The sequence below is a fragment of the Nyctereutes procyonoides genome, unplaced genomic scaffold (assembly GCF_905146905.1).
Source record: "Nyctereutes procyonoides isolate TBG_1078 unplaced genomic scaffold, NYPRO_anot_genome, whole genome shotgun sequence".
NCBI lineage: Eukaryota > Metazoa > Chordata > Mammalia > Carnivora > Canidae > Nyctereutes > Nyctereutes procyonoides.
Window position 1 is genome coordinate 6,875,226 of NW_026575049.1, and position 25,593 is coordinate 6,900,818.

A 25,593-nucleotide genomic window follows, 5' to 3' on the forward strand; every position below is an offset into this window, starting at 1 on the left:
CTCTATCTCTCTCTAGCACTTATCTCTTTCTGACATATCATATATTTACTTAATATTTATTCACTTCATTTCCCCTCATTTTAATTTTTCTGAAAATTTACCATCTTAACCATTCTTTAGAGTATTTATTTACGATAGACCCAGAGAGAGAGAGGCAGAGACACAGGCAGAGGGAGAAGCAGGCTCCATGCAGGGATCCCAACACAGGACTTGATCCTGGGACCCCAGGATCACGTCCTGGGCCAAAGGCAGGTGCCAAACTGCTGAGCCACCCAGGGATCCCCCGTTTCCCCTCATTTTAAATGTAAGTCCCTGAGAGAAGGGTCCTCGAATCATTCACTGAAGCACTGACTCGCACATAGTAAATGCTCAGTTAATATTTATTGAATAAATAATAATGAATGTTTGCATTTGTATTAGAAACCAGAGATGAGTGTCACCTACATAACAGAAATTTCAAGGCATTTCAACCAGATCCAGTATTGACAGCTAGATTTAAGCAGCACTGTTGTGTGCAGTCTACTTCCCAAGAGCAAGAAACCAGGAAAATGGGGATCCCTGGGTGGCGCAGCGGTTTAGCGCTTGCCTTTGGCCCAGGGCGCGATCCTGGACACCCTGGATCGAATCCCACGTCGGGCTCCCGGTGCCTGGAGCCTGCTTCTCCCTCTGCCTATGTCTCTGCCTCTCTCTCTCTCTCTCTCTCTCTCTCTCTCTCTCTCTCTCTGTGTGTGTGACTATCATAAATAAATAAAAATTAAAAAAAAAAAAGAAACCAGGAAAATCACATGGTTAGTTTGTGGCAGACTGGAAAAAATGAAGTACAAGCTCTCTAGTCAGAGGAGTGTCCCCAGGAACCAAAAGTACCAGGCAGATTAGCGAGACAATGAAGATTTTTTTTAAATCCCATAAAGTTGTTTTCTTTTTTAAGGTTTTATTTTTAAGCAATCTCTACACCCAGTGTGGAGAGCCCTAACTCACAACCCCAAGATCCAGAGTCACACACCACTGACAGAGCCAGCCAGGCGTCCCCCATAAAATTCTTTATGAACTCCTTAGCTTACTCCTGAGCTGGATGTGCTTGGGTCTGGTTTTAGGCAGTATACTTACCAAGGACTTTGAGAACTGAACTAAGGGATACACCACTGCCTGGATTCCAGACTGAACCCTGGATGGAGCATATATGACAGATCCAATAGTGTTACAAAGATGTTAGAAAAGAGAACTGACTTTGAAACCACAACATATAGAAGGCCGGTCAGAATTTGCATTCTGAATCCAACCAGGTTGATCTCTTGATAAAACAAAAATACCAGCATTTTACATATGGTTTAAATAAGACTCCAAATCTCATAACATAATATCCAAAATATCTAGACTACAATCCAAAATTACTCAGCATGTAAAGAACCGGGAAAACTTCAATTCACATGGGGAAAGATAATCAACAGACTACTCTGAATTGATGCAAATGCTGGAATTTTCTACCAAAGACTTTTAAAGCAATCATGATAAAAATGTTCCAAGAAGTAAGGGCAAACATTCTTGAAGTGAAGAGAAAGATAGAAAGCCACCAAAATTTAAAACCCCTCACTAAATGGGTTCAGGAGCAGAATGGAGGTAACAAAGGGAAGAGTCAGATTAATTTCTCTTAATCGTGAAAACAAATTAATAGAAGTCCAATCTGAACAACAAAAAATTTGAAAAAAAAAATGATCAGTGCTACATGGACCTTTGGGACAATACCAAAATTCTGACATTTGTATCAGCCAACAGCCAAGTCCCTAAAGGAAAGGAAAAAAGAGTTTTTGCCCAGAAAATATTTGACAAAATAATTTTAAGAAAACTTTCCAAATATGGCAAATAAGCCTCCACATTCAAGAAGTTCAGCAAAATCCAAACTGGATGAATCTTTAAAAGTCAATACCCAGATACATTATAATCAAACTGAGAACTAAAGAAAAAAATATTGGAAGCAGCCAGAGGAAAAATGAAACCTTCCTTATGGGAGAACAAGAATTGGAAGGCTGGATTTCTCTACACACTAAATGCCAGTAGCACCTTACCAGTTGTGACAACCCAAAATGTGTTCAGATATTACCAAACGCCCCTGGTCAGGAGGAGTTGGCCCACGTTGAGAACAGTGGATTCTTATTGAGTCCTCCATTCTCCCAAGCACATTTTTTTAAAAGAAATGTTCTAATTTGATTTTTTAATTACAAGGTTTACAATTCTAGATTAAATTAATGAACATGGAGTAAGTCAAAAGGTACCCAGGCTCTCACCTCCCAGAAAGAGGGGTAAAAAATATCATTCAGTTACTTATAACAGATCAACACTTAATAAAATTCCTTTTCAAAGAATCCACTGGCTCTGAATCCTTACCATTCTCCTCATCCCAGAAGGAAATTGCATCCTTAAGTAAAGAACTGATGAGGAGAGAACATTCCTACCATATGTCGAGGTGTCTGCTTTGAGATCAACAAAAGTCTAAAGCAACCTGAAAGCAGTTATTCTGGTCGCGAGCCAAGGTTTCTTACCATTTGAAGACTATGTTTAATTTCACATGGTAGGATTCTAGAAAATATCTAGCAGCTGTAAGAAATGCCATATTGGAGGATATTGCACATAGAGTAAATATTTGAATTAAGAAACATTGGTGATACCTTGAATTATAGCAACCCAAAAATATGCATTTACAAACAGCACTGACTATGGCTGTCAGTTTGACTGTCAGATTGATTTCAAGGGGGAAAAATAACTCATTGTTAGAGAAATAATTAAGTAGAGACAAGTAGAAATTTTGCCAATTAAATACATTGTCATGTGAACGTAGGAAGTTATGAAAATAAAAAAATTTTGACACTGAATATATGAACTATTTAGATTGAGAAAAAAACAGTAATTTTCAGTAATTTATGGTAAATAAATACATGCACCATTTTATTTTTTTAAGCTTTGATACTTTTAAGTGGCCACAGACTCACAATTGGCTTAGTACACTGGCTTGAATAAACATGCCCATAAAAACTTCATCTCTTTAGCTCTTAAGATGGAGATTGCAGGGGTCTACTAAAACAATATTTTATTATTTGGCAAGGTCTTCAAATTCACTGAACAGTCATGACAAATCTGTAATTTCTACTTTTCTTTCTCTTCTCATTTTTTTCTGAAACTTTACTGAAATCAGCTTTCTTTTTCAAAACAAAATAGACATTTTATTTTATTACTCACTCAACAAACATGTATTATCATTGTGCAACAGACACAATGATGGGTTCTGAGGTTACAAAAGTGAGTAAGGCACGAATCCTCAGCACACCAGAGGAGCTCATAATCTAATAAGGAAAGGAAGTACACAAATAAAAATTACATTATAAATCAGTAACTGCTCTTACAGAGAAAAGACTTAAGACCACAAGAGCACAGAGGGGATTGTAAGGCATAATGCCTAGGAAAATGCAGAAAGGTTGCACAGAGAGAGTGGCATTTGATTATCATCTTAAAGTTAATGAGGTTTTACAGGGGAATTAGGAGAAGTGCATTATTTTATACAGAGACAACAGCAAAGAATAAGGTCTTGGGTTCTAATCAAGCCTAGCACATGTCTAGGAAATGGTGGTAGGGGAAGATGGTGGTAGATGGGGCTCTTGGTGGTCCCATCTACCTAACTCTTAACAGTAGTGAGTCGTGAAGATATATTATTAGGCCACCTCCTTTTTGGCTCAACCTAAAGCTCACATCCGTTCCACAGCTGGCTGAGGTTAGGAACGTAGGATGGTGAAGCGTACATAGTGGGATAACCGCTATCTGAGAATTAGAAAGGCATATTTGGTGGGGGTGCAGTGAGGGGAGGTGCAAGAATTTCCTTAGTTTGAGGAATTGGTAGGTTGTGATCTAAGCAACCAAGGAAGCGAAGAGTTTTTCTCAGGGATACAACATAATCAGCTTTGGTTTTGAAAGCATTGTGAAGAGTAAATTGGAATGGGAAGAAACTGGTCTTGGGGAAAGCTATCTCATTAGTAATGTGGCTGATAATTTTTGCTGTATCATGAATTAAGGCCAGAGAGGAGTTCCATACTTGTAATGATACTGTCTTCAAAAAGTATGTGTCTGCATAGATTGAGATACTTTGTTATTGTTGTTGTTTTATAAAAGGTCTGTCCCAATCAGATTTTCTTAAGTCTTCTACTCTTTTATCTGATGGCTCTTTACCCTATTGGAAAAGAAGAAGAATCTAACACTGATTTCAAGATTCTTGGGCTTATAGAAAACCACGCAGACATGGGTTTGGACTCTTTCCACAAAACAGGGTGATTGCAAGTGACTACAAGTCACTTTTGTGTGTGGTTTCCTAATCATCCTTTCAAAATTTTAACCTCCACCCCTTGAAGTAGAAAGAAAGTACCTTTCATACCACTAGCTGCAAGACAGTAATAATCGGGGGGGGGCGCGGGGGGGTGCAAGGAAAATGCTCTCTGATTTCTTTAAATTGTGTCATATAAAGAGTAAAGACACTAGGGAATGTTTAGTATGAAGAAAGTACTGCACCTTCGCTAGGACACAGTAGCTGTCTTCACATATTTGAAGACCTGTCATATAGAAAATAGCTTACATTAACTAGCTCTGTAAGTTGACAGAAATTAAGACCAGTTGATAGAACATGAATGGAGACAAGCTCCGTAGCCCAAGGAAGACATTCTAACAGCTAACGTGGTCAGATGTCACCAGGAGGAGCTCAATAGAGTTTTGCTTTGTTGTAGCTTTGGAAAGGACTTTTTCCTCCTTGCTACAGTACCTCAAACAAAATTTAAGTAGTCTAGAAAGTAAGTCTTGACTTAGACTGAAGTAACCGCCTGAGACATACCAAGTTGAAAGTCAGTATGAACATACTGTTGCATCAACACTTAGAAAAATGGAGGGTGACTTCATGAGCAGAAATGAGGATATGACACTGAGTTGATAATAGCATCATAATGACAGAAACCACATTTATGGAGTTCTTCATATGTGTCAGATACTCTTTTAAACACAAACAATGGATATCTTATAAGAACCCTAAGGAGTATATACTTGACTCTTGAACAACATGAGGGTCAGAGGTGCTAACCCCCTGTACAGTTGAAAATCTGCATATAACTTTTGACTCTCCTAAAACTTAACTACTTCTAGCCTATTGTTGACTGGAAGCCTTACCGATAGCATAAAGAGCCAATTAATGCATATTTTGTATGTTATATGTATTATTTACTGTATTCTTACAATAAGGTAAGCTTTGAGAAAAAAATGTTATTAAGAAAGTCATAAGGGAGAGAAAACACACTTACAGTACTGTACTGGGAAAAAACCCACGTGTAAGTGGACCCCTTGTAGTCAAATCCCTGTTGTTTAAGGGACAACTAGATTTTGTAATACTATTTTACAGATAAGGAAACAGCTCAGAGAAGTAAAAGATATTTTAGTCTGACTCTAGACCATATTGAAGAAACCTTCAATAGGCTTCCCCTCCCCCCCCCTTCAAGTGGGCAGGTATCCCATGTACATTTGTCTACTCGCCACAGATGTTTTCTAAATTTCTCTGGTTGCATTCAGGGAGCCAAGTGTTTGATGAAAGGGCACTTACGCATGGGAATTTGTTTCTTTTTTTTCCATCCTTAACCCAACTTTGCTAAAATGCATGGTTAATTCTATAGACCAACTAATCAGTTGTAGTTCTGAGATAGTACTGTTAGTATTAGGGTAAATAAATACCTATAAAGGAAGATTCTGATTTAGGTTCAATCCTGTGGGTTTGTTTTTTTTTTAAGATTTTATTAATTTATTTGAGAGAGAAACTGTGAGCACGAGCTGGGGGGAGGAGCAGAGGGAGAGGGAGAAGCAGACTCCCTGCTGAGCAAGGAGCTGGATGCAGGACTGGATCCTAGGACCCTGAGACCAGGACCTGAGCCTAGCCAGCTGAGCCACCAACGTACCCCTTGGTTAAATTCTTGAAGATTGATTAGTTTATTAAATGAGTTTAGTCCAAAAGTTGTTTGTAGAGATTTTACTTGGTTTAGATTGTTTCAGTAAGCACAGATCAGGAGATCCCTGGGTAGCTTAGCGGTTCAGCGCCTGCCTTCAGCCCAGGGCATGATCCTGGAGACCTGGGATTGAGTCCCGTGTCAGGCTCCCGGCATGGAGTCTGCTTCTCCCTCTGCCTGTGTCTCTGCCTCTCTCTCTCTTTCTCTGTGTCTATAATGAATAAATAAAATCTTTAAAAAAATAAGCACAAATTAGGCTAGATTGAAATCATTGTATTCATCTCTTTCACTAGGCTGTGAGGTTACTTTTCTAACCTTGGCACATAGAAGATACTCCTAAAAACCGGTAGAATGGGGGATCCCTGGGTGGCTCAGTGGTTTAGCACCTGCCTTTGGTCCAGGGTGTGATCCTGGAGTCCCGGGATTGAGTCCCATGTCGGGCTCCCAGCATGGAGCCTGCTTCTCCCTCCTCCTGTGTCTCTGCTTCTCTCTCTCTCTCTATGTCTATCATGAATAAATAAATAAAATCTTAAAAAAAAAACCAAAACGATAGAATGAATGAGTGAATGCATGAGTGAGTAGATGAATGAATGAACTTTTATTAGGATCTCAAAGAATCTCTGCCTTTGCTAATTCAATGGATGGCTTATAAATGAGCAAATCTACTTAATTGATTTATTTCTGTAAATAGTCCATGGTTTTTTCTTACCACAGTGCTATTAAGACTGAGATCTTCCACAATGTGGTTCCCTACATAATGTGGTCTAGTTTGCTTCACCACAGACCATACTCATAACTCTAGCCAACTGTGCCATTGACATAAGCTTTTGGTCACTCTGAGAAGAAATGTGTGGCTAAGGATCCCTGCACATCAGGCCTGCCACAGGAGAGAAAGTGATAATTTTGTAGACTCAGGTTCATGTACTATAGAGAATATATTATACCTTTTCATGCTAATAAATATATTATGCTAATAATAAGCATCACTAAAGTTTGAATTGATAAATTTTTGCAAAGTTCAGCATATTGAAAAATGCTCTGGAAATACACATTTCTTACATTCTTAGTCAATTATACTACAGTCTGAACCAGAATTTTATAACACATTCTGATTTTAATTGGATGAGTTTGTTTATATCAGCTACTGTGAAGTTATGCCTAAGTGATTATTCATTTAGTGACACTGAGAAGATATTTCTAATTTGTCACCATTTTGAGTAGAAAAATAATCCTAGCATGAAAAATTGTTGATTCTTGAAGAGATGAAGAAATGCAAGCTGAAAATGAAAATTGTTGTCTCATCTCCTTCATTCCCTGTAGGATTTTAAATGTGAGTCTTGAGTTACTTAATCTGTCTGCTCTGGTGCTGTTTATACCTGGGAGGTTAGGAGTGACTTTGGATACATGACGTTGTGCCTTTCAAATTGTTGGCTTTCAGGCCGACAGCAGACCTTTTTCACCTGGCTGCCAAAAGCCACATTTGCCTAGCAGTTTGTTAGTAAATATCCTAGGAGATGTTCCAGATACTTCCTTTAAGGTTAATTTTTGTCTTGTTTCAAAATGAAGTTCTGTTTCCCATGCATCTGCGATTCTGATTTTCCCACATTTTCTTGGGGCATGGAGTTTTGTCTAAGAGAATATTGACTGGTTTTCTTCTCAGGGATGAAGTAGATTGTGAGGCTAATTCCATGGACAATACTTGGTTGTGTGTTGTAATAAATACAAAGCCATGTTCCTTGACAGATAGAAGGGAAATGTATGGAAACACTATTAGATGTTACCCAGAAGCTTGGTTCAGGCCATTAAGACCATCCCAGCTTTCTCCATTAGATGTTTTGGAGGATGCTGTTCCTCTGTCTTCAGAGTTTACTTTTTTTTTTGTTTTTATTTTTTAAAGATTTTTATTTATTTGTTCATGAGAGACAGAGAGAGAGAAAGAGAGAGAAGCAGGCTCCATACGGGAGCCCGATGTGGTATTGGAACCCAGGTCTCCAGGATCACACCCTGGGCTGAAGGTGGCGCTAAACCGCTGAGCCACCCGGGCTGCCCAAGTTTACATGATTTAAGAGAATCTATTCTCTCTCTCTGTGTCTATCATGAATCAATAAATAAAATCTTAAAAAAAAAATTATTGGGGCACCTGGGTGGCTCACTGGTTGAGGGTCTGCCTTTGGCTCAGGGCGTGATCCCAGGGTCCTGGGATCGAGTCCCACATTCCCGCAGGGAGCCTGCTTCTCCCTCAGCCTATGTCTCTGCCTCTCTCTCTGTGTCTCTCATGAATAAATAAATAAAATCTTTTAAAAAAGAGAGAGAGAATCTATTATTATAAAGACACATGAACATGAGCCTTGGAAACTTAAAAGTACACACACTATAGAAGTAGGGTCTGACCCTTTTAACCAAGATTTACATCCAAAACTCACTGAGCATGAGACATTAAAGTCATTTAAAATCTTCTCATTAAATATTTAATCTGGTTTTCCTCTTTCTTATTCTCCTCTGACTCAGCATAAGGTCAGGATTCTGGTCATCACAGTGGATTTACTTTAAAAATACCTCTGTGAGAAGTCAGAAGCCCTCTGGATTGGTCATTTAATCCAACCACATAGATCACTATTGATTGCTCAGTGTACTCACGTGTGGTTGTATTAATTATGCTCTGTCTTCTGCCTTTCTCTCTCTTATTTCTGGGAGTTTCCAGGGAGCAAGACTGTAGGCCTCCAGGAATAGAGATCCTGGCCAGGGCCCGCACAGCGTGGAGCTTCTTACAGTGCCCTCTCTGTCCAGAAAGCTATTTGGGCATGTCTGGCTCTTCCATGAGAGTTTAAGCTGTGGAGGGCATTAGCCATGCTGTATTTAGTCAGGTCTGGGTCCATCCGCTCAACAAATGTGTGTCTAGAATCCGTAGTATGCCGGGTACCCAAGCAAGCCCAGAGACATAGTGCCTACTCTCAAAGAAACTGTTTATGAGGAAAGAAATGTGGTAAGTGTACTATTAACGAGTAGCATCAGCTTAACACTCACTGTACGCCACATCCTGTGGTAAATATTCGTGAGGACCATCCCGAGAAGACTCTGACATGGAAACTACTGATGTCTCCATTTTGCCATTGAAAAAAAAAATGAAGTCTCACAAAATTATATAACTTAGGCACAGACTATATAACAGGTTTGGAAATAGGCAGTTCTGATTTTAGAGTATGAACTCTTAACCACTAAATTATACAGCCTAAGGAGTGGTGAAAAATGAATATATTATAAAATCACAGAGAAGGGAAGATGTCATTTCTTTCTTTGGGAGACCAGGTGAAATTACGAGAAAGTTTTCAGAGTAGCAGGTAGGATTGTACCAGGGAAGTGAAGGAAGGAGAGGCCTGGTCGACGGGGACCAGCCCTGGGAAAATACAGGGATGTGAAAGCAGGACAGGTGAGGTGGCGTTTTAAGACCATGAAGTAGACTAGTTAGGCAGGTGACGTTATGGGTGATTTAAGCATTTTGAACTCTATCCTGAAAAAATACAGCAAGCCTTTGGAGGGCTTTAATCAGAGAAAGGACATAATTAGATCTCTATTAAAAAAAAAAAAAAACACCTTTCTGATGGTGTGCAGAATGGATCAGCCCAGATAGATAGGATTGGTCACTTCTTCTATAGGGAGAAGTGACTCTTAGATGAATCCCAGATTCTGATTTGAGTGACGCTGTTGTCCTAGAAGCAATACAAATTCATTAGAACCCCTTTAGAAAATAATCTTCTATGTATCAAGGGTCTTAGAAATGTCAGTACTTCCATCATACTAATTTCATTTCTGGGAACTGAGCTTAAGGAACAACATAAAATACAAGATGTGACCTTAGACCAGCAGTTGTGATCATAGTTCAGAGCGCTTAAAACAGATGGGTAAAATTGAATGAATAAGTGTCTAAATGATTGAATGATTAACGGAAAATTGTAGTTGAAATATTAGTAACCATAATAGAAGAATGGTGGTTCACTGGGTGGTTATGAATCCACTAATGACAGTTCTGAAATTTATGCAAGTACATGGAGAAGTGCATTGTAACTGGGGAAAAAAGCAAAGTAGAAAAAGATACTTCATTATTATAGAACGATTACAAGGCAGACCTATGTTTAGATAAACAGACTTGAAGGAAATACATCAAATTGTAATGGTAGTGCTGTGTCCCTTTATGTTTCTAATATTCTTCGGTGTCCTTAATTCATTTTTATAATGCAAAAAGGCTAAACACTTGGGGACTGTTAATTTTGAACTTCATGGGGATCCCTGGGTGGCGCAGCGGTTTGGCGCCTGCCTTTGGCCCAGGGCGCGATCCTGGAGACCCGGGATCGAATCCCACGTCGGGCTCCCGATGCATGGAGCCTGCTTCTCCCTCTGCCTGTGTCTCTGCCTCTCTCTCTCTCTCTCTGTGTGTGACTATCATAAATAAATTTAAAAAAAAAAAAAAAAAAAATTTTGAACTTCATGTTTGAGGTGTCTGAAACATCAAAGTGACAATAAGTAATAAACAATTAGAAATAGGCTTGGTTTTCAACTCTCAGCTTACACATTGGAGACATTAAATGACAACTGAATTGAAACTCTAACCGTTTTCCTTCCCCTTGGGTCAGAATTTCAGAGTTTTATTGTAATATATTAGAGGTTTTACCACCACTGGAACTTACATAGGCTCATCTTAATAGGGGCAGAAACCCAATTTTTCCCGTTTCCAACTCCATACCTGAAGCAGTTGAGGGGACTCGTCCTACCCTTTGCAAAAGTAATTTTAATCTACCAGTCTCAAATAACATAGAAAATACCTGATTTCAAAAAATCAGGTATTTATTATCATTTAATAAAGCTATTCTTTTCTCTTATAAGGAAACCTTGATTGCTTTTCTTGATACTGAGGTATCATTTTTCTTTTTTTTTCTTTTTTTTTTTTGGGGGGGGGAAGCCTGGGCAGCAGGTAGAGGTATCATTTTTCTTACTTAGCAGTACTTACTCAAGGATCAAGGGTCTAGGGATCCCTGGGTGGCGTAGTGGTTTAGCGCCTGCCTTTGGCCTAGGGCGCGATCCTGGAGACCCCGGATCGAATCCCATGTCAGGCCCCCAGTGCATGGAGCCTGCTTCTCCCTCTGCCTGTGTCTCTGCCTCTCTCTCTCTCTTTCTGTGTGTGACTATCATAAATAAAAAAATTAAAAAAATATTTAAAAAAAAAGGATCAAGGGTCTGCTTCACTGTTTTTAGAATTTTTTTTTAAAGATTTTATTTATTTATTCATGAGAGACACACAGAGAGAGAGGCAGAAACACAGGCAAAGGGAGAAGCAGGCTCCACGCAGGGAGCCCAATGTGAGACTCAATCCCAGGACCCCAGGATCACAACCTGGGCGGAAGGCAGACGCTCATGAGTACCACTAGGAGTAGGACTCCCATGAGAATGGAATGCAGAAAGGTAAGTTTAGTGAACATTTAAGGGTTAGAGCACAATACTTGGGTCCTTCCAAATCAGGTATCACCTGGAGGTTATCTAATGACCCGGGCAATGGGAAGGGACATCAAAATGAAATCAACCACCATCTGCCAAGCACTTTCTACTTGAAAGTCAATGAAGCAAGTGTCTTTACAGGCCAAGAGAAAGAAAAATATGATGTGTCCTTTTTGCTCAACATTTGTAATGTTGCCATTACAAATAATGTCTGGGAAAGAAATAATTATAAAATTATGGGATGTTCACTGTGTATTAGGTATTGTTCTAAATGCTATGGATGTGTCATCTGATTAATGTTCTCATCAACCCTGTGAGATAGGTACAATGACTAGATTCACTCTACAGATCTGGAAACTGAGGCCCATGGGAATCCAAAGTCTTTGAAACTTAATGCTGGGTTGTTCTGACTCCAGAGTCCTTGCTTTTAAGCGTTATACAATACTGCCTCTCAGACAAATTTTTTTTTTTTTTTTAATTTCAGGGCCTCTGGGAAAAGGTGAAAGAAAAATGTAAGAGTATGTTTGGTAGAGTGTAGTTTGTGATGCCAGATTTTTTCTGCCTCGCCCATTACCTGGAATCATGTAAAATGTAAAATGTACAAAGAATCTTCTTGCTTGTTCTAAGATTTTTGACCTAAGATGGCTTGGCAGGACTCTTACCACCCCAAACCTAAGTCTTCAATCTGATTTTAAATATTCTTGTTCAGTGCTAATTGGACCTAAGGGATTTTTGTTGTTGTTGTTATCCTAAGTCTTTGCCAAGAAATACTTTATTTTTGGAGTTTCTACCTGAAATATGGACAGCTGAGCAGAGTCACTTGGTGGCCTTTGATCCCATTAGAGAGTTCTGAATTGGTGACCCAGATCCTTCAATGAAATTTGATATTAAAATAACACGAAACTGAAGTCTTCGGAGATTGCAGTGTAATGTATACGGTCAGAGTAACCAAGACTTGGGGAGAATAAAATGAGTTTAAGTTGGCTTCATTTGCTCACTTGTGACTTTCCTTTCACTCTTGAGTGATTCTTAACCCACCTCTTCACAATCAGGGACACAGCAAAACATACAGTCTCTAACTCCAATTTAAGGATTTTAGAAGCTAGCAGAGCTCAGTAAATAGCAGTACTCTTTATCACGTCCGGAAGACCCAGTGACAAGTACTGCTAATGAATTTGAATTCCACAGAGTTCAGGTACTACTCTGATGTCATCATCCCGCACTGTTTTATCTTCCAGGAGTTTTTGTTTCATCACATTTGGCCTTTTTTGAGGGAGGCCTAACCCAGTGACTGTGTTTACAGATGGACTGACTGTGTTTCAACTAGCTCCTAATATTCTCTCTCTCTCTAAGATTTATTTATTTGACAGAAAGAGAGAAAAAATACAAGTAGAAGGGGCAGAGGGAGAGAGAATCCAAGGTGGACTCTGTGCTGAGTATAGAGCCCGATGTGGGGCTCCATCCCAAGACCATGACCTGAGCTAAAAGCAGGAGCCAGGCACCTAACTTTCTGTGCCACCCAGGCATCCCCCCCACCTTATATTTTCCTAAGTGGCCTGTAGGCCTTTCCTTTCTTCTGTCTCACCAATGTCCAGCCTTCAGCAGATGTAGTAACAACTGCAGCTATTACACAGACACAGTATTTCAGCTTGTTTATGGATTCATTTAGCAAGTGTTTATTAGAAGTTTCCCATGTGAGCCAGCAGGACCTGGTCTAGCAGGGGAGGGAATGCTACCGTTGGTTCCTCACCTGCCTTCTCCTGGTCCAGGCTTGGTTCCCAAGCAGCACTGTGCAGGACACAAGAGTCACAGAGCTGGTAAAGATATAGCCCTTACCACCGATGCAGACAGTCCAGTGGGAGACACATAAATGATCCAGTGGATGTTCTTGATTCAAACTGAAGATGAAGGGCAGCCCGGGTGGCTCAGTGGTTTAGCGCCGCCTTCAGCCCAGGGTGTGATCCTGGAGACCCAGGCTCGAGTCCCGCATTGGGCTCCCAGCATGGAGCCTGCTTCTCCCTCTGCCTCTCATGAATAAATAAAATCTTTAAAAAAACAAAAACAAAAACAAACTGTAGATGAAGCCACACTACATTTTCTCCATTCTCTACACCTGACTGCATAATGAACTCGAAACAAGAAGGAAAAAAGTAATTTGGATGTATGATTTCCTTTAAAATACCTTATAGATTTTGCTGGAAAAAAATACTTTAATACTCATATATCAGACTCACACAGTTAGCTTGGGGGAGACTGTTTTGAATGCTGGTTACTTACCAACTGTGCAGAAGAGTAGAACTCTTTTTCATCTTAATGAAAATAATAAATGCAGATGAGCACCAGGTGTTGCATGGAAGTGATGAATCACTAGATTATACACCTGAAACTGTATTACACTGTATGTTAACTGGAATTCAAATACAAACTTGAAAAAAAAGAACATAATAAATACAGAAGCAAAAGTATATGGGTGATAAGTGGCCTCACCGTCTCACTGCTTTGAAAATGCTTTCTTGGGATCCCTGGGTGGCGCAGTGGTTTAGCGCCTGCCTTTGGCCCAGGGCGCGATCCTGGAGACCCGGGATCGAATCCCACGTCGGGCTCCCCGTGTATGGAGCCTGCTTCTCCCTCTGCCTATGTCTCTGCCTCTCTCTCTCACTGTGTGCCTATCATAAATAAATAAAACAAAAAAAAATGAAGATATTTAAAAAAAAAAGAAAATGCTTTCTTAAAATTATAGATATTTTGACAAGGGAGAGTTTAATTTCTATTTTGGTTTCTAACTTAGCTTTTTGGGAATCACAAAATTTCTTTGTGACAGTACTAAGATGGGATGCCACAATTCATCTTTTTATTTTTTTTTAAGGTAGGCTCCACCCCCAGTGTGGAGCCCATCGTGGGCTTGCACTCATGACCCTGAGATCAAGACCTGAGCTGAAATTATGGGTCAGATGCTCAACTAACTGAGCCACCCAGGCACCCTTTTTAGTGACTTTAGTTTGGCAACTCAACTTCTGAGTAGGCACGATGCTTCACCCTGCTTACTTTTTCTTTCTTCATGATAAAGTCTGATTCAGATGATGGGAGAGCCTTTCAGACTCGACTTATTTGCCTCTATTTGGCCTCTGGTGACAATTGGTGCACACATCTAGTGTTTTTAAAGGGTCATTTAACTAGAATCAAAAAGACAAGAAATACTGTTGCAGAGATGTAGAGGAAAGAGGACCCTTGTGCACTGTTGGTAGAAATGTTAATTGGTTCACCCACTGTGGAAATCAAAATATTAAAAATAGAGGGGCACCTGGCTGGCTCAGTTGGTGGAGCATGCAACTCTTGATCTCAGGGTCTTGAGCTCAAGCCCACATGGGATGTACAGATTACTTAAAAATCTTTTTAAAAATTCAAAATACAGCTATCATATGAGACAATAATTCCACTACAGGTTATTTTCCCAAAGGTAATGAAAACACTCATTTGAAAAGAAAGACATATGCTCCCCTGTGTTTATTTATAATAGCCAAGATACAGAAACAACCCAAGTGTCCATTGATAGATGAATGGATAAAGAGGTGGTATGGAATATTACTGTGACATAAAAATGAATCAGACCTTGCCTTTTGTGACAACATGGATGGACCAAGAGAGTATTATGCTAAGTGAAATAAGAAAGATAAATATGATTTCATTTACATCTGGAACCTAAAGAGCAAAACAAACAAAAAGCAGAAACAGACCCACACGTACAGACAACAAACTGATGGTTGCCAGAGGGAAGGGGAGTGGGGGGGGGGGTGAGATGGATGAAAGGATGTAGGAGATACAGCCTACATCCATGGGATGAATAAGTCATGGGAATAAAGGAACAGCATAGGGGAGATAATCAATGATACTGTAATAGGGTTGTATGGTGACAGATGGTAGCTACCCTTGTGGTGAGCACAGCATAACATCTAGAGATGTTGAATTGCTTTGTTGTACATCTAAAACTAATGTAACACTGTGTGTCGGCTATACTTTAATGAAAAACAGAGCAGTTTGGTCAAAGATGTGTATTATATTAGGAACATGCTGGCCTTCATTGTATTATATACATTCTCCTATTTTCAGTCACTGGACTTTTTAATATAAGTAATTTAGAAACAAGTTTCTATTACATTTTAAAATATACTTAATTTCTTCTTACTTACAGAGCAAAGAGATTGCATTCCAACTTCATGAGGATTTGATGAAGGTTCTTAATGAACTCTACACGGTAAGCATGTCATCTTTCTTCTTTTGCAGTAATCTTTGGTTTAGAATTTTGGTTTGCAGAAACAGAGCTCTTATTAGACTTTATTCCAAGCTACGATGTTGGTGAATCTTTCTCTGGTTGAAGTGTGGAACTAAGTGGCTAGATGCACATGGCTATATTCTTTTGCCATCCTCTCAATTTGAGGAGACTGTATTCGAGTAAATATATATATGCAGTTAGCAAACTTTTAAGGAACTAGAGGATAGGTGTCCCAGGAAGACATGTTTTTAACTGGTTGGATTATAGGTGATCTGTACATATATTTAATTCCTCAATATTTTGTCTTACATTGTTACCATTCTTAAATTAGCCATTCCAGGATTTGAGCAATTTAGAGTTGCTTTATTCTGTTACTCTATTTAATCTTTTTTCCTATTTCAGTTAAACTGTTTGGTTAATGACTTAATACGATAAAATTACTTTGGGGAAGGTATATATTTTTCTCCTGGGGAATAATCTGCTTTTTTAAATTTAAATTTTATTTAGGTTACTGCATATAATCATAATAAATTAAATAATTTAAAGCTTTTTAAAAAAACAGTGAGGTTGCAGATTGGAATTAGTCATATGTTCATATAAATTTTTTTATACTTCATGATCATAATATTAAATGCAAATTCCTTCTGAAGGAATTTGATGAGTTTTTATTTTATAAGAGAGAAAAACATAATGAGAAATGAGTAATATTAATTCATTATAGCTATAGATATTTGCATATTTTCATTGTACAAGATTATCTGAGTTCTTATTTATAGGCAAATTAAACCTGAAATATTAACATATGTTTCTTGATTTACAAATTCCATTTGTTCTTAAAAAGCCATGTGTGTAAAATTCAATTTTGTAAATTGTTTTTAATGCTCCATTGATACTTGCTGATTAAAAGACACTGTAGTTTTAAGCTTTTTATTTATAAAATGAATGATATGCTCATAAAACTCACTTTCCAATTTTTTTGTATTTGTGATAAATTTGTACTTTTTTAAAGATTTATTTATTTGAAAAAGAGTGCAAGTGAGTGGGGAGAGGCAAAGGAAAGGAAGACAAAGTCTTAAGCACACTCCACACTGAGCTGAGTATGGAGCCCCATATGGGGCTTGATCTCATGATCCTGAGATCATGACCTGAGCCAAAACCAGGAGTCACTTACTTAACCAACTGTGCTAATCAGTTGCCCTGCTAATGAAATTGAGTTTTTTACGATAAAACCCATTTCTTAGGCCATGTTTTATGTGATTTGTTAATTTCTGATAATCTTAGTTGGCAACCACTTCTAGATTTAGAATTTAAATATAGAATTTAAAAGTTAATTAAGCATCATGCCTCTGAGACATCCAAAAAAGAAATTCTGTATCATCTTCCATTGAACTGTTTTAAGATGAGAGCTTTGTGGATCCCTTTGCTTGGACATTGTTTTACCTAGAAATATAAATCAGTCTCTGATACTTTAAAAAATAGATCTGCTGATTGCCATGACATCACAGACAAGAGCACGTTTACTGTAGTCTGAAGCTAGTAGTCCTAGTCAAAGCAACAATGGCAATGTAAATGTAATTGTTGAATATGAGGAAAATCAGTAAAATGTGAAAATTTTATCTCGAGGGATGTGTATAGTGAGATTTTTCCTGGATTTGGCCTATCAAATGGACTTAGACACTGTTATCAGACTCTATGTAGATGAATCAAGTAAGCTGACACCTCAAAACTCTCATCATTATCATTCTGAAAGAGTAAAGGAACCAGGTTCTAGGAGAGGCCACTAGAGTTTTAATGACCCTGCCAGGGTCCTTTAACTTCTCAGAATCCATTGAGGAACTAAAGGATAGTGGAGATAAGCAATGGCATTTCAATTAGGTAGTCTGTAGATCACTGTATACTCTTGGGGAAAAAATTTAACTTGGGGCACCTGGGTGGCTCAGTCAGTTAAGCATCCAACTCTTGATTTCAGCACATATTTTGATCTCAGGGTCATGAGTTCAAGCCCCACATTAGACTCCGCAAGTAGTGGCTGTGGAGCCTATGTGTAAAAAAAAAAAAAAAAAAATATCTTAACCAGAGAGCATACTCATACAAGGTCAGAGGTCATGATCCATTGGGAAAGACCTTCATGTTACACACACTGCTTACTATAAAAGATGATGTTTCAAATACACAAATTCTGTCTTGTTAAAATGAAATCTATTCACTATACATTTTCTGCTTACATTTGGAAAGAAAAGGTGAGCAGTATTTGAACAGGGGACCAGGAGTTGGGGGAATGTGATTGAGGTTCCTTGTGCCACCACTGACTGGTCATGTACAAATGACTGAGTTGCCTCATATGTAGGAGTTCTGTACAGCTGATGATGTTATAATGATTGCCGAAGCAACAAGTACAAAATATGTAACCTTAAAGAATTGAGGAAGCTATTTAATTACCTTTTCAGACAAATGCTCACTCCCCCCCCCCTTTTTTTCATCCCTTGATACTCCTTGGGAGTCAAAAACATTTTGAGAAATACATAACTTCCTTATACCAGCAGAGTTGGAGTACTTTATTTTATTTTTAAATATTTTATTTTTTTATTTATGAGAGACTCGAGAGAGAGGCAGAGACACAGGCAAAAGGGGAAGCAGGCTCCATGCATGGAGCCCAATGTGGGACTCGATCCCAGGACCCCGGGATCATTATCTGAGCCAAAGGCAGACGCTCAGCCACTGAGCCACCCAGGTGCCCGGAGTACTTTATTTTAAATTACAGTCAACCTTAGTAGTGAGCAGCAGCCTATGTGTGGACTTCCTCACCCAAAGATATTTCTCCCAGAGGCCTAAATATTCTATCAGAAGGTTTTGTCTTAAATAAAATGCAAACACCCAGGAAAAGTAGAAAGAAATGCCTTAGGATCGTTTATACCTTAGAGTGAACCGTGTTTTATCATCCTTTGAGTACAGGTTGGGTACATCAGACATAAAGGCCTGGATTTCTGAGCAGAGGAAGAGAGGAAAGACTTTGAAAACATGCATTTTCTCTTCTAATTTTTTCCCCATCCTTGCCTTTATTTGCAGAAACAGGGCCCTCAAAATGGTTTTAAGCCTCCATTTAGATTCTTATACCATCACAAGGGCCAGCAAGACAGTTAGGATTCCTTCCGCTTTGAGGGACAGAGACACTCAAAATCATGGTGTAAACAGGATAGAAGTTTATAATCTGTCTCACATAAAAAAGTCCAGTGGTTGGTGGCCCAGTGCTGGTGTGGAGGTTACATAAAGTCATTCATGAATCAGGCTCCTCCTATCCCACTGTTCAGAGAAAGCTCATTGTAACCTTTGCCCTTATATTTACAGTAGTTGCTAGACCCCAGCCATGACCTTTTCATTCCTGAAATGGAGAAGGGAGATCCCAACAGAATGGAGAAGGGAGGGAGGGAAGGGCAGGCCTCCTGTCTCTTAAGGGGACTTAATGAAAGTCCCATGTGAAACTTTCACATATGTCTCATTGGCCAGAACTTAGGACAGGATTCCAGCAGGCTGTAGCGAAGTCAGGGAGTTATAGTCTTAGAGGTGGCCAGCTCGTTGCTAACCAGTTACAGATTGGGGATTCTTTTAATTTGAGAGAGAAGGAGATATTTGTAGGTAACTAGCCATGTCTACCAAAGTAGCTAACATTTATTGCATGCTCATTATGTATGTGCTAGTTTTTGTGCATAGCACATCACTTGCATTAAATCATGTGATCCTCCCAGCATCTGCCTAAGGTAGTTACTGTCTTTTCCTCCATTTACAGATAAGGGAACTGAGGCTCCGAGAGGTGGCCCAGGTTGCACAATGAGTAGTAGAGGGGAATGTCAGGTCCAGGTCTGGCTCCTAGAACCCATGTCCTATACTGTCATTTTATCTCCATTGCTATAGCTTCGGGGAAACCATTGTCTAACAGAGATCTCTAAATGTTAATGCCTCCCTAACAACATGGAGCACTTAAGCACTTTATTACTTGTTCATTTTTACTGTTAGAGTCTGTACATTGGTGTTGCTTTAATAAAAACAGGTAAAAAATTGAGCATGTGCCTCAATGGCAACCTTTCCTTCTTAGTAATATTAATTTAAATGATCTAACAGATGGACTCACCAGGCCAAAAAGTAAAAGGGTGAACCAATATCCTCAGACTCCCTGAGTAATCCACTAATGAACTTCCTTTTGCATCTCACGTTTGAAAGAGAACTTAAGTAGGTTATGAAAGCAGGAAGAGTGCTTAGTACAAAAAAAAAAAAAAAAGTGGAATGGCCTGGCAGTCAGCAAACACATAGTTGAATCCCAGCTCACTTAGCCAATCTGAGCACCTGTGTTAGCATGGATTCTTCAGAGAAACAGAACCAAGAGAATTTAGAGAGGGAGAGAGAGATCTAAAGATTGATGATAAGGAGTTGACTCCTGTGGTACTGAGGCCAGAAGTCCCACAGTCTGCAGCAAGCTGCAGAGCCAGGATGTGGGTTCAGTCCGAGTCTGAAAGCCTGAGATCCAGGAAAGCCAATGAGGTTCTAAGTTCTAGCCCAAGCTCAAGTCCAAAGAAGATGACCACATCTCACCTTGAAGACAGTAGAGCAGAGAGAGCAAATTCTCTTACTCCGCCCTTGTGTTTTGTATTACAGCCTTCACCAGGTGGGATGAAGTTCACCCCCATCATTACGAAGACTTAATTTATTTATTCAACAAACATTTTTTTAAACGCCTATTACAGTACCAGGCACTTTGGGATATATTGGGGATGTAGGTGTGAATAAAAACAAGCCACATACTTCTTCTCCAGGTATTTATATTCTGATGGGGAGACACCAACAGTAAATACATAAATGTATAGGATGGCAGGCGTTAAGTGCTAAGAGGAAAAAATAAAGCTGAGTTAATATAGATAAGGCATTCAGAACAGTGCTTGGCACACAGTAAATGCTTAATAAGTGTTAGGTGTTAGTGTCATCCTGGTCGTGTCATCCTCTTCGTCATCAGTGGAGTGGGGATGCTAACAGCGCCTTGTCCGTGGAGATCAAGGATGATATCAACAGTAATTACAGATGGTTTTTGTGATATGTAGGTACATACACATACAAATGGTTTTTCCTTATAGTGGATACGTATTTTGTACAAAAAAGAAAAAGGAAAATAACTTCCCCTAAGAAAACCAAATCAATAGTAGATAGGAACAGGGCTGCCATCGGGTTAATGGGGAGGTAGAAATGCAAAAACAGAACACAGGTGACACAGAAAGTCAGAGGGGGGCATTCAAAACAAAGTTTGCCTTTATCAGTCTGGCAAACAGTAGTTTCAAGCATTAAGATTCTCCCCTAATACCAAAATCTCTAAAGATTATGCTGCATTTTAGTAGAAAAACCATGATCTGTCATATATTAATATCTCTTTGCTTTGCAGCATTATACTCAGCATTTTCAAAAACAAAGAGCTTGCCATCCTCAGTAAGCAAATTCTAACAAAGATTAACACAGACGGTCATGATAAATCCACATGAAATTGATTTTTAATTATGTGTAATTGATTATCACACCCCCTATACATCAGTGACACACATGGCTAACCAGACTCAAGAGGTAATCCATCCTCAGTTTCCAATTAGCATTATGAGGAATGAACTGAGAAAATGAAGATTTATCCAACCCTTATCATGAAGCAAGCACATTATCCCATTCATTTCTTGCAGCAGCCCTGTGAGGCAGGTATTCCTAATCCCAGTGAAACAAATGGGAACTGGGGCTCAGAATGATGAGCTCAGGATCACACAGTTAATGAATGCTCCAAAATCTAAACCCAGCTTCGTTCTGAAGGCCCATCAGTTGTCCATCTGACAGCTGCCTTTCGGGAGGATGTGTAGGGCAGGTGAGGGAAGGAAGGGTGGAACGTGATCTAATAGATAAAGCTCATAGGTAAAACACACACTGCATGCTCTCCCGGACACTTGTAAAAACTCATTTGAGCTTTCCAGACTGTCTACGTGGGTTACAGAATAGGAAGCTCAAATGACTTCGCACCCCAAGCTTTAATGTTGGGGTCTGTGCATTTGGGCTGCCTCTTTAAGATAAAATCTTTCATTAATCTTTAACGTTGTGTGTGTCAACACCACCTGTTCAGCTGTGTATCCATATCCAGTGATTACTGCTAAGGATCTATTACTGGAAACTCCACTCACCTTTGTTTCCTCCTGCGGAACCTGTAGTTCTGATTTGCCTAACAAATATAAATAGAGAATGGAAGTTGTCCTAGTACAAACCCAGGGGCTTCTAAGCATCTTGTATAGGATTTGGAAAATGGGGCTGCTGAATGCTCACAGATATCCACCCGGGCCTTTACATATCATTGAGCCACTTATCTCTTTAAAATGTTAAAATAAAAAGCTAATTATTTTTGAGAAGGGATGAGAGGGAAGACACTGTTTATTATTTCAAGCCCTTCCTTGAAAACAACACCTCAGAGGACTGCTGAGGAAAGCTTTCTTGGCTTGCTTGTGAGCCTCCCACGAACCAGGAGCTAATTCATTCTTCTATAACAAAGAAACATGCCCAAGGCAAGGTTGAAAAGTCATTCCAAAAGAGCCCAAGATACTTGCCACCACATATCAGAAGATTTTTCTCTGAGCCTCAAAGAGGATTTTTACCTATTTATTTTTTTTGGCTATTTATTTTAGCTCAAGGGCATTTTAAGTATTTGAAATATATATCTTTGTAGTGAAAATGAAAATTCATTCCTTTGAGATGGACTACAAAAAGGTCTGGGTCTCAAAACAAAACATGGACAAAGAGAAATAAGATAGAAAAGATATGTAAAAAGCTCTAAAATTGAAAGCCTCTTGGGAATACCACATTCTCCATGATGCCACCTGGAAAACTTTTTTAAAAAGCAATCTATTTAGAGATCTTGGGCTGACAAAATGTTCACATATATCCTTCTGGCATTATTACTAGACACTTCGATGGAAAGAGAGAGAGGTGTTGGGATCAGATGACTCTGCCAACTTCTGAATTCTAATCTTGGGGTTGACACAGACTGACTTTGGAGACTAAGTTACCTAATTTAGCCTGGCTTCATTTTCCTCCCAAAATGTTTAGAATTAATAAAATTTTTCCATTGCATGAATCTCTGAGGACAGCTGTTTGATAAGAACTTTATACATAGATTCCTTTTAGGACACCTTGCTAATTAATGAAGCCAAATGATCCCAAGTGCCTGCTGGGGGTTTTCATTTTCTCTCTGTGACTTGAGATTTAGTTATGGTTGGTGCTTATGAACTACAAAGAAGACTATGTCTTAAAAGAAGTGAGCAATATGAACTGGAAAAAAATATCTGGCTTAGAAATGAAAAAGAAAATGTTGTAAAGTATAGTTCAGGAAAAACAAAAAATTTCTAAAGAAGGTGTCATACAAAGAATCCTTCTCAAAGAGTATTTTATTCTGTTACATTCTGAAATACAGTATTATGACATTTAAGCAATTACAGTGTTTTAATAACTAGCATCTTAATCAGAATGTTTTGTTTTTATTGGGTTATTAAAGTATTTAATTTTGTTTATCATTATTACCAAGCCCAAATATATAGAGACAACATACATATACATAAAATAAATTAGGAGCATTTTGCTTGGATTTCTTTTCTCCAAATGGACCAGAAATGTTCACGAGTAAAAAATGTAAAAATCATGTGACAGAAATCAAGCTCTAAATTAGTTGTATCCTTTTCAACATATCTTAACACATGATTTTCTAACTCCTGTGATTATCTGAATTTCACCCTACTCTTGGCTGACTGTAGAATTGTAGACTGTAGAATTTTAAGCACTGAACGGGCCTTAAAAATAATCAAACTAACCTCCTCATTTAAGGAAACTATTACAGAGACTAGATTAAGTGATTAACTAAAAGTCCCAGGTTGGAACTGAAACCCGAGTTTTATTTTAATTCAGGTTAGTAAATAGTTTCCTATGCTGGCAGTTTCAAATGAGAGTTTCCGGTCAGGCTTCCAGTCTAGAAGATTAAAGCTCTTCCAGAACCTATCAGCAGCTGACTCTTGTTAGGTCCTATTCTAAGCACTTGACATCATTAGCTCTTTAACTTGCCCCACCAGCCTCATGCGGTAGTGAGGGACAGAGAGCTGGATACCTTGCCAAGGGTCACACAACTAGGAAGTCTCAGACGAGGCACACACCGTAATTTCTTTTTTATTGCTGATTATAACCTAAGGTGTAGACCATTATGTACCAGCAGAAGTTTAGGCAGAGCATTTGGAGACCCAAAGAGGATTTGAGACACATTGAGGACTGAGAAAAATTCAGAGGAAAAGGTATAAAAATGGACAGTGTTTCAGTAATGAGAGAGGTGAAGAGGGGGCCTGGAAGGTTTTGGAGGCAGAGGAGCTATGTGAGCAACTACACACAATTAGGAAGAACATGAGGCATATTCATAGAATTTCCTTCTGGACCCATATCTAGAGAGAAAGGACAAGTCAGGAGTTGAAGGATTTCGAGAGAATACCAAAATGAAATCATCATCAACATAGGGCAGCAAAAAATGGTTAGACATCTCATCAAAAGCAGTTGAAAACTCAAAGGCTTCTTTGCACAGATTAAGGCCTTTCACCTCCCTTCTTTGTTCCTCCTCCAACCCCCTCCCCCTTTTTTGTTAAATAAATGAAATGAGAAAGACTAGATTTGAAGCACAGGGTATGGTGTCAAATTCCAAACCATTTTCATTGAAAGAAGGATCCTCAACTGGTCTTTCCATTTTAGTTGGTGCTGCAATTCTAAGCGTGCTAGGGCCTTCATTTTATGATTCCAAGTAGCCTGTGTCCTCAGTTTAAATATTTCATGTACTAAACCTTATAACTTAAATATCTAATACACACATGTAATGCCGTAGCTGGCACACAGGAGTGCAAGAGCACCTGGTTCCAGGGTTCCCAAGCAGACCCAGGTCAGCCACCTGCTGTTGACACAATCCAAAGGCAGAGAAATGAGTGGTGGTAAAACAAGAAAGGGATTTATGTCAGTGAGTCCCCAGCGCCAGGAACACAGTCAGTAGCTTCTCTGAAGTGGCAAAAAGACTTCCAGGTTTATACAAGGAAAATGTGGGGCAAAGGTATAGGTGGGTAGGTGCGGGTGGGCGGTGAAGGTCCAATCCATCACTGTCTTGGAGTCTGTCAACAGGTGGGGTCTGGCTGGTTCTGGACAGCCCTTCTCTCTTGAAGGGATTATTGCTTCCCACCAGGGAGTGCTCTGCCCTCAGGGTCTTCCAGGTGAGGCAAGAGGCTAGCTGGAAAGAACCCAGGTAGCAAGTCTGAGGTCAAAATGGAGGCAGCCAGTGTCCTCTTTCGAGGTTGAAGACATGTGAAACAGTCTCCCGAAAAGAATTAAGTGTTTAATATTGTGGGAGACCTTGAAAGTCTAGTAAATTCTTTGGCTTTTCCATTTTACATATGCCTTCCCCCTCCATATTGCCAACTACTCTGAACTTTCCCTTTGCCGCTGCTGCCACTGTGATCAGGGTGGCCCTGGTTAGTAAGTATGCCAGGTTCCAGCCTTTGGGTATTGTTTTTTAGTAGATTAAACTTGTATTTCAGTGCTCTGAGGACTGTCTGAAAATGCCTTTTGAAACAAGGGCTTGCTGAATGACCTTCTCTACACTGACTTTCTCTGTTGACTTGTTGCGCAAGGATTAAGTCTCTCTGCAGCTCTGTTCCTTAGATGCATAAAACAGAGACCATCCCTCTGCTCTCAGCCTCTCAGGTGTGAAAATAGACAAGTCAGCATCGGTGGGGCTGAGGC

The 25,593-nt window shown here is 39.3% G+C and overlaps 1 protein-coding gene across 2 annotated transcripts in view; it reads left to right on the top strand.

The window, feature by feature from the left end:
* The window catches only part of SRGAP1 (SLIT-ROBO Rho GTPase activating protein 1), a 265,045-nt gene that overhangs the window by 143,150 nt on the left and 96,302 nt on the right, over positions 1-25,593 (top strand). For both annotated transcript variants that reach the window (XM_055328681.1, XM_055328682.1), the window contains exon 4: positions 15,694-15,756. In XM_055328681.1, the coding sequence (XP_055184656.1) occupies positions 15,694-15,756 (63 nt within the window). The remainder of the gene's footprint in view (positions 1-15,693; positions 15,757-25,593) is intronic.